The following is a 10,846-nucleotide window of genomic DNA, read 5'->3' as shown; positions in this document are numbered from 1 at the left end:
CGGGACGGGGAGACTCCCGTCGCCAGAGGGAAGTCCGCTGCGCATTCCGGAGGAGAAATCCCGAGGTACGCGACCGCAACCGGCACCGGGCCGCCGCCGCCGCCGGTGCGCCACCGCCCGCGCCCGCCGCCGTCGCCCCGCCCACCCCGCCCGCCCTCGCGGCGCCGGTCGCCGCCGCCGCCCTTGCTGCCACCCTCGCCGCCCTTGCCGCGCCCCCTGCGCTCGCCCTTGCCGCCGCCGCCGCCCTTGCCGCCGCCGCCGCGCCCGCGCCCACGCCCGCTGCCCTTTGACCTCGCGCGCCGGTCCGCCTCCTTGATCATGTCTTCCCCAAACGTACTGATGTCGTTCTTGCGCATCTCCGCGCGGAACGCGCGGCCGCCCTTGCGGCCGCCCTCCTCTGCAACCTCCTCGTCAAGCGTGTCGAACATGGAGACCTTTGGGTTGTACGCGGTCGTCGTCTTGACGCGCTCGCTCGCCTCCTGCATCACCGCCGCCTGGTGGCGGCGGGGGGGAAGGGACGGCTTGAGCCGGCGCGGGAGGGGGGGGGGCGCATGACGCCGGCGCGCACCTTGTCGAAGCCCGCGAGCATGGCCTGGATGTCATACTCCTCCGCATGGCCGTTTGCAGAGCCATTCGGCGCCGGGCGCGGCATGCCCGGCTGCGCTCGGCCGCCGCGGGCCTTGTTCTGGCCCTGGGTGCGAGGAGCCGCCGGCGCCGGCGCCACGGCGCTGGCCTGCGATGGGTTGGCGCCCCACGCCGGCGCTGCCTCCGAGGCCGCTGCCGCCGGCCTCGGAGGCAGCGCCTCTGGCGCTTGCTCGGGTGCCGCAGACGTGACCGACGTGGCGGCCGCGGGCTGCGAGGCGGTCGACTCGCACACATGCAGATCCTTGATGTCGGCGCCGCGAAAGATGATATACTCGTAAATCTGCGCGTGGCGCGGGAGGGGCGCGGCGAGGTGGCGCGTTGGTGGCGGCGTGCAGAGAGGAGCGCCTCTGGGCGCTGCGCACCTGCGACGACGCTGGGATGACGCCCTCGGTCTTGCGGTCTTCCGTGCCAAAAGAGCGTACCTGGTGCAGCTTGACAGTCGAGGCGGCCGTGTCGACCGAGCCGAGCGTGCCCTCGTACCTGCAGAGCGGAGGGGGCGAGACCTCGCGCTGCGCAGAGCGGCTGCGACACGCAGTCGCCGCTGGAGAGAGAGGAGGCGCGCCGCGCGCACGAGCGCGCGCCTGATCTCGCTCTTGGAGATGAGGACGATGCGAGAGCCGATGTAGGGGACCGATGGCGTGGCCATTTTTCGTACGGTGGTCTGCGGTGGTGACGGATAGCGAGTCTGTATATACCACTCCCAGCTGCTCGGTGTGAACAGAGTTCGTACAACGCGATGAGCCTCAGGTCGCCGGAAAACCAAGAAAACCTCTCGTGGGCGTCGGATTTTCTTGTTGCACAGGGGAGTGGACCGAGTTGGTGCGGGCACGCAAGGCTTCCGAGGAAGCCGTCCCTGGCCTTGTCTGTCGTGTGAATCGTGTTGCGTGACTGTCTCTGCGCGATTTCGGGCCCGGGGTTGTTGAAATTCTTCATGTGGCGCCGAGTAAAATTCTTCGACACCACTGATAGCGAGTCTCTATAGCTGCTCGGTGTGAACAGAGTTCGGTTTTGGGTTTAGGTGGCACGACGCTCATCGCGCCTGCCAGCGCTGCCGTGCAGGTTGCCACGACGAGGTCGAGCACGCTTCTATACGCTCGCCCAGCCTTCCTTTCCATCCCATTAGGCAGCCTGGGAACGGTGGCGGTCAGAGGCAAAGCCTGCGAGGGGTGGTGGAACCACATGTCACGGCCACCGCCGGCTCGACCCCACGATAGCGTCCGGAGGCTGACTTTGAGGCACAATCATCGGACGACGTCGGCGAGTTGAGAGAGAGAGATTTTTAAAGACCAACAAGAAATCACGACTCTCACAGTGATTTGGGCTCGGCAGCTTGTTAGCCCTCAGCCGAAGCTGGGGCCGGTCCCGTAGCCGAGAGAGCCCGCGCCGATGAGTTCGAGTTGAGTCGCGCTCGCGGTAGCCAGATGTGAGATGACCTCTCATACTAGTATCATATCGGCCATGGCCGCAGGAAGCGGGGGATTCCGCTGGGAGCAACACGGAGCTCCGTTGGACGCGTTTTCAAGAGTAGCGTGTCAGAGTGAATTGGAACTAGCCACAATGCCACTCTCGCACACGCACCAGGGCTGATGCATTAAACGTTAACACGGTGTTCACACGTTAACGGTTAACACCACAGCCGTAGAGGTGTTAAAACGTGTTAACACCGCCCCTAGGGAGGTGTTGATACGTCTCGATGTCGTCTGCTGTACTAGAGAGAGGTTGGGTGAGGGTGTGCACTGCAGTGGCCAAGTTGCGGTTGCACGCATGGGCACTGCCGTCAAAAACCATGACCTCCTGCGGTCCTGGATGGCTAGTGGTTGTGAGGCCAGAGCTAAAACATAGATTCAAAGAGCGGGTGAGCATACGCTCGAGACGCACTGTGGTTCCACCTTGTCTTTGACCCGGTGCCGGCGGCTATCGAAATGAGCGACACCATTGGGCAGTGCCTCCAGGACCGGTCGGGCAAGTGTATCTGGTCAAGTGAGACACCGTGCGATTCGTGTGATGATTCCTGACAATCCTCTCAGTCAGCTTTTGTCACAGTTCCCAGAGAGTCTGAGAGGAAGTGCGGGTCAGCTCGACAGCCGGTGAGCCGGAGCTGTGTCGCCGACGCCTGCGCCTGGGCAGGAGGCAGGCCGGCGCTGCGTCACAGCCGCCTTCTTCCACGCGTGGGCAGTACATGGTCCAGTGTGCGTATTGAGCAGACAGATCAGTACCGCCGCAGTTGGCGCAGGGGCCCTGGGAGTAGGGCGCGCGCGGCATTGAGGCGGACCCAGGTATTTCTCGGGTATACCCGGTTTTTTGCAGGTATACCGGGTTTCACCAGGAGCGTGTGTCAACACCGTGTTAACGGCTGTGTTAACGCTTGTTTTGGGACTGCGTGGCTTTCGCTGCAGGCCCAGCGCATGTCAGTCGCGCTGCAGCTCGCGGCGGCGGAAGAGATTGCGACCGAGCTCAGGCTCGCCGCGGCGTCGGAGGACGCCGCCGTCGCCTAGACTCCCCTGCGTCACTACGTGCCTCCCCGTCTTTGTAGCCTGGCGTTTGTGCCCCGTTTGTGCCGCGTCCCGTGCCCCCGAGTTCATTTTATATATTTGGGACTGCCGTTCAACTGTGTTAACACCGACCTTTGCGCCAAGTGTTGACACGATCTGTAGTCAGAGCTGCCCCTGAGGCGTGTTAACGTTAATGCATCAGCCCTGACACGCACGATTCACACAACAGGCAAAAAGCGCGGACGACGGATAAGAGAAAAGGCCTTAATCAAAGTTTCTGTGGTTAGAATTCTTTGACCTGCCTCCAGCTTCTCGCTGCGGCAATCTCTCGGGATGGGTCGAGCCTGTCCCTCCGTGCAAACAAATTCTTTACAAACCGTCGTACCGGCCTCCATGGACCATGCCTCCGCCTCCGCCGTCCGCCTTTCCCCCACCCAAACACCCATGCCGAGCTACAACCATCTGAGTACAGAGAGGGCGCGCGCGCCAAAATCACAAGATGAGCGCGCGGGCGGGAGAGATTGTGCACTCTAGAGTCTCCACACACACCTCGCCGTCCGCAACTGACTCGCCTCAGTCGAGCAGCGCGTCCGCATCAAAGGGTGAGCCCACCTCGGCCATGCCCTCAGGCAAGCCGAGGCTGCGGTCGGTCCAACACCAGACGCGCCACACCTTGCGGCCGTCGCGGCCGCGCGAGGTGTAGCCCTCGCGCCCGTGCAGCACGCGGTAGTTGTTGATGAGCAGCGCCTCGCCTCGCCGCAGCGAGAAGCGCTCCGCCGCGCCGGCCTCCCTCTGGATGGCAGCGTCCACCGCCTCGAGCATCGCCTCTGTCTGCTCCGCCTCGTGCACGGCGCCCGCGGGCCTCCACAGCGACTGGTACGGCTGCAGCTCCGCGCGGACCGAGCTGGGCGCGCCGTCGGCGGGCTGCTCGATCCCGCTCTCGTACGCCCGCGTCTGTAGCTGCCGCCGCCACCAGACGCCGCCGTCTGAGCGCCGCCGGAAGATGGGACCAAAAGCCTCGCGGCCGGTGGCTATGCCCCCTGAGCTCACCCGCTCGGTGAGGTCGACCCTCGCCGTCTGCGCGGCGCCCACCAGCGGCGCGGTCGCCGCGTCGGCTTCGAGCCGCACGAGCACCGCCTCGCCGTCAACGACGAAGTTCTCGCCGCCGCGCTCGGCGGGCGCTTCGGCGACGAGGAAGATCACGTCCGGCATGTGGTCGCCGTACACGTAGCCGTCCGTATGAGGCAGCAGCGGCGCTCCCGCGGTGGTGAAGTTCGACGACCACGCCTCGCACCCCTCCGGGCTCTCGTGGCACTGGGACGCATACTGGTCCGAGACCTTTGCATTCTCCTCGTGGACTGCGTGCAGCGTGTTGGAGCCCGAGGAGAGCAGCCGGCCGGGGAAGACGCGCTCGGGCAGGCCGAGCGCCACCGCGCCCCAGTCGGCGGCCGCGCCCTCCTCTGTGAGGTTCGTGAGCACGACGAAGCCGCGAGTTGAGAGTGCTGCGCCGACCGCCTCCGAGTCGGCGACCGGCACGCGCGGCGGCGGCGCCGCCGCAGGGCAGTCCTGCGGTGCCGAGTCGGCGTGGACGAGCGGGGCGAGGAGCGAGAGCATGACGTGTTGATTGAGCTGAGGCTTCGGGGGGGCTGGTTAGGACTGGGAGGAGCCCCGGGCCGGAGGAAGTCGCCGGGAAACTTAATTTCTTTTTTTTTGCCTCCTTCCAAGCCTCCAGAATTTCTTTTTTCTTTGCCTCCTTCCAGCCCCTGCTCGAGACAGAGCCGTCAGCGGTGAGGGCGAGGCTGTGGAAATCTCCAGCCGCCACGCTCACGGCGCGCTCGCCGCCCAGCGCCGACGGGAGGCGGGTCGGCGTGTTGATGTCGCGGGGGAGGGTGACTGCACCAAAACCCGGGAAGAATTGAGAAGGGAACTTGAGATTGGCCTGCGCCGCATTTAGATATAGTGGCCAGTGGTCGAATTGTGTCGGCGGGCCGAGTGTCGTTTCGCCTCTGTCGTTGGTCCTGGGATCCGGGTCAGCGTGGTTGTGGGAGTGTGTATCGCGCGCCTTGCGGGGGGGGGCGGGAGAGCCCCGCAATCGGCCTGCGCGCGGCGCGCGGGCCCATAGCTATGAATGAAACTACCCCTACAGCGAGTTCGCACGGAGCGAGTCCGCGGGTGGAAACCTACCCTCCAGTGGAGAGAGCAGCGTCCATGTCAGGGGACGCGCCTCCTCCTGTTGGCCCCTTGCGAGAGGAGTCCCGGGGAAGCGCATCGTCACCGGACGACGATGTGATGAGCAACGCAACCTCCGGGCCTGACGACCCGGACTGGCTCGAGCCGCACCCCCAGGGGGCGCACGGGCATAGCCAACTCCAAGGGTTAGATGTAGCGGCATGGGCTGCGGCATCAACCATGGGTTTCCGATCGACGGGAGCCCTGAGGCGCGCGTCGACGGGAAACGTCGAGGCAAACCATATGTCCTACCAGCCCGACGGCTCGGGCGGACTCGACGACGCGGACCCATGGGGGTTGCGCTTCGAGACCGACCGAGGGCTGGACTCAGCGGCATGGGCTGCGAGATCGGCCGTAGGTTCCCCATCGCGGGGAGCCCCAGAGAACGCACCGGCGGGAGACGCCGAGGCAAACCACACAACCATGGGGTCGGACGACCCGCCGAGGGCACGGGCCCCCGGAGCACCGGGTCGTGACGACAGCGCGAGCGTCGCGAGCCAAGCCGGAATCCGCACTGCAGGAGCGCACGCTCCTGTAGGCATGCACGTGGCACACGGCGCCAAGGAGACCCTCGGCGCGGGTCACGACCACCGCCACGAGCCACGAGGCCACGGCAGGCAGTGGTACCACGACGCGCGGTGGCACTTCACGCCGCCGCCGAGCGACAAGGCGTACGACGCACCCGGCAAGGGTGCCCTCGAGGAGGAGCGGTCGCGACTGCAGAGCCGAGCGCTCCTGACGCCAGCTGCCCTGGGCGGCGGCGTCCAGGCGGGCGCCGCGCCCGGGGTGCGTGCCCTCCGCACGCACAAGCCCCCGGCGTTGCACGACACGCACAAGTACGCCGCACGGTGCGGCTCAGCGACCCCACCGCAGCGGGCTGTGGGGAAGGGAGCAGACACGGAGGGCAATCCTCCCTCAGACAGGGGAGATCATTACGTCGCCCTGGATGGCACGTCCTTCGGGCCCGAGAGGCGGGCGGACCGCGCCGAGCTCGCGAAGATGCGAGCGGAGCTCGAGCACATCCTCGCGCGGGCCCGAACCCTGCGGGGCAAGGCATGGGCACGAGACCTCGGGAAGGAGGCAACTGACCTCTTCGACACGACAGAGAGAGAGACCGAGCACTCCGACTCCGAGCTCTCCGCCATCAGGGCCGCCCTGGCGCGCGGCGCGGCGGCACGCCCCGGGGCGTGCCGCCCCAGGGACGTTGGGGACCCCGCCGCAAACCCCGTGCACCACCCCCCCAGCGGGCGAGTCACCCGGCCCCGCGCGGCCGAGCAATCAGCGCCTTCGAGCGCGGCCGCGCGCACCGCCGGTAGGGAGACCGACGGGCCGCTCTACGGCGCGGCGGCCCCCGGTGGCGGCGGCCGGCCTCACCCTCACCCCGAGGCCGGCCCCCGCCGTGCGCCTCCCGCACCCCTCGGGCTTCAATGCCACCCATCCGGTACCCCGCCCCGCGACAGTTGAGCCGCGTCACGCCCTCCCTCGCCGTGCCCGAGCAGGGCTGGAGAGTAGGAGGAGGCGAAAACCCTGGGCCAGGGTCGAAAGGGCGTGGGGGGGTAATAGGTCTGTTGGCGAAGATTGGCCTCTTCGTGTGAGAGGCGCCGCCCGCTCGTCTCGAAGCTCACTCAGCGACGCGGTCGGCTGGAGGCTGCACAAAAAACGGCAGCGGCCAATGATATATACCGACGACCCGGCTACGAAGAAGTTTTTCCCCCAGAAGTCGCTCTTTCCTCTGGAGGGAAAGCTAAAAATACATTTTTCTTCCCCTGAGAGAGAGATTTGTGTCACCCCCCGGGGAAGGCATTTCCGTCGCTTTGGAGAAGGGGGTGAACCGCCCCATCCTCGATCGCCGGGCATAGCTCGCCTCCGAGTTTTCACTCACGCCGCGGGTAGGTAGGGCCTTTAGGGGCCTAGAGCCCCCCCCCCCCCCCCCTCTCCCCTTTCTCCCAGTAAGCTAAGAGTGCACTTGCCCGGATCCTGCTGAACAAGCTCCTCTTGTAGCTCGATCGGTCACACCACCATCACCGTCGAGGAGAGGGGGGGCGACACTGCTTCGGCAGCGTGCACCTCGATCCTGTACCGTCCGTGTTTGTTATGACCCCCCCAATGAACACTCACTCCGGTGAGGGAGGGCGAGACGATCGAGGGGTCCTGCTCGGCAGATGCCCCATAGATGCGACACCTTCCCACGCGTGACGGCGCAGCGCGTAGTAACAAGCCACTGTAGCACCGCGCGACTGCCATGCGTCAGGTATGCTCCTCGGCTTCCTGCTCGCGACGCTTCTCCGGTCAGGCGCGGGCGCGCATGGGTCGTCGCGAGGTTTCCTCTTCCCCGACCAGTCCGAGCCTGAGCCGGAACCTGAAAGCATGGTTGGCCGTTGGTTGACGGCCGCGGGGTTCGTGCTGCTGCCTTTGAGCTGTGCGTAGACGCATGACGGAGAGTTGAGAAGGGTCGGGAGGCGAGGAGAGGAGGCTGCCCGCGCTACAAACGTAGCGCGCGTTGGTGCGCCGTTATAGGGCCTTCATGCGAACACAGTCCGAATGGCGATGAAACTTGCTCCTTTCCCCAGGCCGGTCAATGTATTGACTCACACGCATTCTTGGTCTGGCTTATGCGCCACACGTAAATACTCTTGTTCTCGAACGGGGCACACCAAAAAGGCACGACGACGGTGAGAGACGGGTGAGGAGCGGGTGGGCGACCGTGGCCCGTGGCCCGGCTGGGCTGTGTGGAATAACCGGAAGGGGCGGCGAGGGCCATCGCGCAATCGGTCGGGCTGGGGGAGGCTGCGGCGCGGCTGCGCGGCGGGATCGAATAAATAAAAAAGTGCAGTAGAAAATCCAAAATCCAAATCGCAAACATAGAAACCCAAACACACACAGCCACGTGGCACAAAGCCGTAAAGTAGGAGAGCAGGAGGTGCAAAGGAGGTCAGCACAAGTTCCAAGGACGCACGAGAATAAATAAAACGATCAAACTCTGAGACGAGATGGGATTTAGGGACATGTCGGGAATGACAGGGGTCGGTCAATAAATCTCAAAATAACCAACCCCGTGTGTACACTGTACCGCCCACCTTCCCAGAGACGCGGCGATTGTGACCGGGTGCATCATGTTCATGTCATATTCTCAAGCGCGGTCACAAGGTCACTCCTTTGCGCGCAGCTTGACCGAGACCGTGAGCGCGCCGTTTACCACAAAGCCAGAGCTCGCATCTCGGAGCTCCGCCAGCGTCACAAACTCCCGAAAGCCCCAATCGCAAGCGCGCACGCTGAACTGGTGGTCGGCGTCTGCGGCGCACGCGGGGCGGTGAGGCCGTCGCTGCTGGCGCCGGAGCGCCGCGATACAAAGGCTGCGGGCGCGCCTTTGACGACGTTGCGCGACGGCTCCTGGTTGTGGATTGTGAGCGTGAAGTGCGCATTCCGCGTCCACCCCATCGGCAGCGTCGCCGAGTCGGGGACGTCAAGGTATGCCGCCAGGTGCGGCGTCTTGTTGCCTCCGGGGAAGAGCAGGAGACGCCTGCGGCAGGGCGATGGTCTCACCAGAGGAGTGATGTGCGGTTGAAGGCGAGACAGGGGGGGCGCTCCAGTTGTACTGGCCGCTCGTGAAGACGGGCGAGTAGAGCTTGCCATCGATGTACGTCGACGAGTCCCAGAAGCCCCCGAAGGACCAAGTGTACTCCATCTCCTCGACCGTAAAAGGAGCGACTGGGGCGCTGCGGCCTTTGCGGGCAGGGCCTCCATTCTCCACAAGGAAGGAGTCGCCCTCCGCCAGCCCGTCTGGGACGGTGGCGAAGAGGGAGTCGCCGCCGGGGAGGGGCACCTGAGAGAGGGGTGAGGGGCGGGGTGGAGGGCGGTAGTGGAGGGGCGGCGCTGGGGGCGGCAGTCGGGAGGGGCGAGGGGAGCTGCGGCGGCATGGTTCAAGGCGCGCCTTGAGCCGCTGTCCGCTGGTGATGCCCTTGGGGACCCTCACAGAGTACTGCACGCTCGCCGGTGCGCCAAGAGAGGGCAGAGGGCGGGGAGCAGGCGAAAGCGGAGGAGGCAGCTCAGCCACGGCCGGCGAGTCGACCACGCGGCGGGCGCGCCTTTTCAGGCGGCGAAGAAGCGACACGTCCGGCCTCCTCTTGGCCTTGGGCACATTGTACGAGTCTATGCAACGGTGTGCGGCGCGTCAGACGGGGGGCGGGATGGGAGGCGACTGCGCGCAAGGGCTCACATGGCTCGTCGTAGCTCTCATCGTAGCCGGCAACGTTGGCGCGTGCGTTGGCCTTGGGCACATTGTCGGCAATGAATGCCTGGAAGCCAAGCCTCGTGCGAGCTCCAACATACTTGCTCAGGTAGCCCGTCTCGTCTGTGTACACAAGCACGGTCGGGTAGCCCTTTATGCCCACAAACTCACACAGGTCGGCAAAACTCGAGCAGTCAACCTTGACCATCAGCGCATCGGCGTGGCCAGGGGCCAGGCCGCTGTGCATGATGTTGTGGCGCGCCGCCGCCCACTCAGACAGGAGCGCGTGGGAATGCTGGCACCAAGGCGTGTAGAACATGACGAGAGCGATTTTCTTCACGGCTAAAGTCGACGCGAGCGCCACAGCGCCTTGGATCTCCGGGTGCACCACGAGGTGCGCCGCCCGCACTGCGGAGCCGGAGTGCCGGACGCCCTTAAAGAGCTTCGTGCGGGACTCGTGGATGTCGGTGCCGTCGTGAATGAACTTTCCCACGACCATAAGTAGGGAGACAGAGAGAAGGACGCATGCGACGAATGATGCAAAGTTTCGCACATCCTTCCACGTGCAGCTGCACTCTGACTTGATTGCCTCTGCAAAGCGCGCCGCCTCCTCGTCCTCCTCGTGGTCACGGGCCTGGCTCACAGATTCGCTCGCAGCTACTTTGCGGTACGCGAAGGCTCCCGGGGCGCCATCGTCCGTGGGGAGCGTGAACTCACTGATGTGGACAGGCATGAACTGCCTGGAGAGGAAAAGCCCCATGTGTGTGTGGCTGTCGGCGACGCGTGACAGAGACGCGTCCCTGCCACAAAGATGGGTGTGAGTTTCTTTTCACCCCTAAACTAGCGGAAATTTTCGGTGTATCGCGAATGATCGCCTAACATCGCCTAATATCGCCTAATATCGCGCAATATCGCGCAATATCGCGCAATATCGCGCAATATCGCGCAATATCGCGCAATATCGCGCACCCTCGCGCACCCTCGCCCCGGCGGCGGTGACGGTGACGGGTGAGCCGGTGTGCGTGTTGAGCGTCAGCGCGAGGTCGAGCGTGTTGGTAGACGTCTCCTCGACGTCGGACACGTACGTCGCCTGTTGCAGCGCGCGCCGGTACGCCGAAAAGGGTGGGCCTGGGGCCATTGCGGCTTAAACGGCTTAAAGCGGGCCATGGCCTATTTTAAGGCTGCCTGGGCCGCCGATTCCTTAAACGGTCTTAAACGCTTAAACGGTGCGGGAGAGCTCCCGAGGTCGATG

General features: G+C 65.0%; 4 protein-coding genes across 4 annotated transcripts in view; 1 reads left to right on the top strand and 3 right to left on the bottom strand.

Annotated features, from left to right (window-relative positions):
• Positions 1-1,306, bottom strand: part of EMIHUDRAFT_449431 (hypothetical protein) — a gene marked incomplete at its 3' end in the record, with an annotated part of 1,634 nt that extends 328 nt beyond the window's left edge. Inside the window, exons 1-4 of the mRNA XM_005785540.1 lie at positions 1,227-1,306; positions 1,008-1,125; positions 569-925; positions 275-494 (exon numbers count right to left, since the gene is read on the bottom strand). Coding sequence (XP_005785597.1) covers positions 275-494; positions 569-925; positions 1,008-1,125; positions 1,227-1,291 — 760 coding nt within the window. The 5' untranslated portion in view covers positions 1,292-1,306. The remainder of the gene's footprint in view (positions 1-274; positions 495-568; positions 926-1,007; positions 1,126-1,226) is intronic.
• Positions 1,307-3,710: 2,404 nt separating this feature from the next.
• EMIHUDRAFT_202378 (hypothetical protein) lies at positions 3,711-4,751 on the bottom strand (the record flags this gene model as incomplete). The annotated part of the gene is made up of 2 exons (XM_005785539.1): positions 3,711-4,652; positions 4,728-4,751. 2 exons carry the CDS (start codon positions 4,749-4,751, stop codon positions 3,711-3,713), a joined length of 966 nt encoding a protein of 321 aa, XP_005785596.1.
• A 3,763-nt stretch (positions 4,752-8,514) lies between these two features.
• On the bottom strand, positions 8,515-10,354 carry EMIHUDRAFT_98866 (hypothetical protein; the record flags this gene model as incomplete). Its single annotated transcript, XM_005785538.1, has 4 exons — positions 8,515-8,657; positions 8,910-9,189; positions 9,334-9,515; positions 9,583-10,354. 4 exons carry the CDS (start codon positions 10,352-10,354, stop codon positions 8,515-8,517), a joined length of 1,377 nt encoding a protein of 458 aa, XP_005785595.1.
• A 405-nt stretch (positions 10,355-10,759) lies between these two features.
• EMIHUDRAFT_449429 (hypothetical protein) overlaps positions 10,760-10,846 on the top strand; it is a gene marked incomplete at its 5' end in the record, with an annotated part of 1,137 nt that continues 1,050 nt past the window's right edge. The window contains one exon of the mRNA XM_005785537.1: positions 10,760-10,839. Within this exon, the coding sequence (XP_005785594.1) occupies positions 10,760-10,839 (80 nt within the window). The remainder of the gene's footprint in view (positions 10,840-10,846) is intronic.

The sequence above is a fragment of the Emiliania huxleyi genome, assembly GCF_000372725.1.
Source record: "Emiliania huxleyi CCMP1516 chromosome Unknown EMIHUscaffold_16, whole genome shotgun sequence".
Lineage (NCBI taxonomy): Eukaryota > Haptophyta > Isochrysidales > Noelaerhabdaceae > Emiliania > Emiliania huxleyi.
Note: the sequence above shows the minus strand (reverse complement) of the source record. Positions and strands in the feature narration are given on the sequence as shown.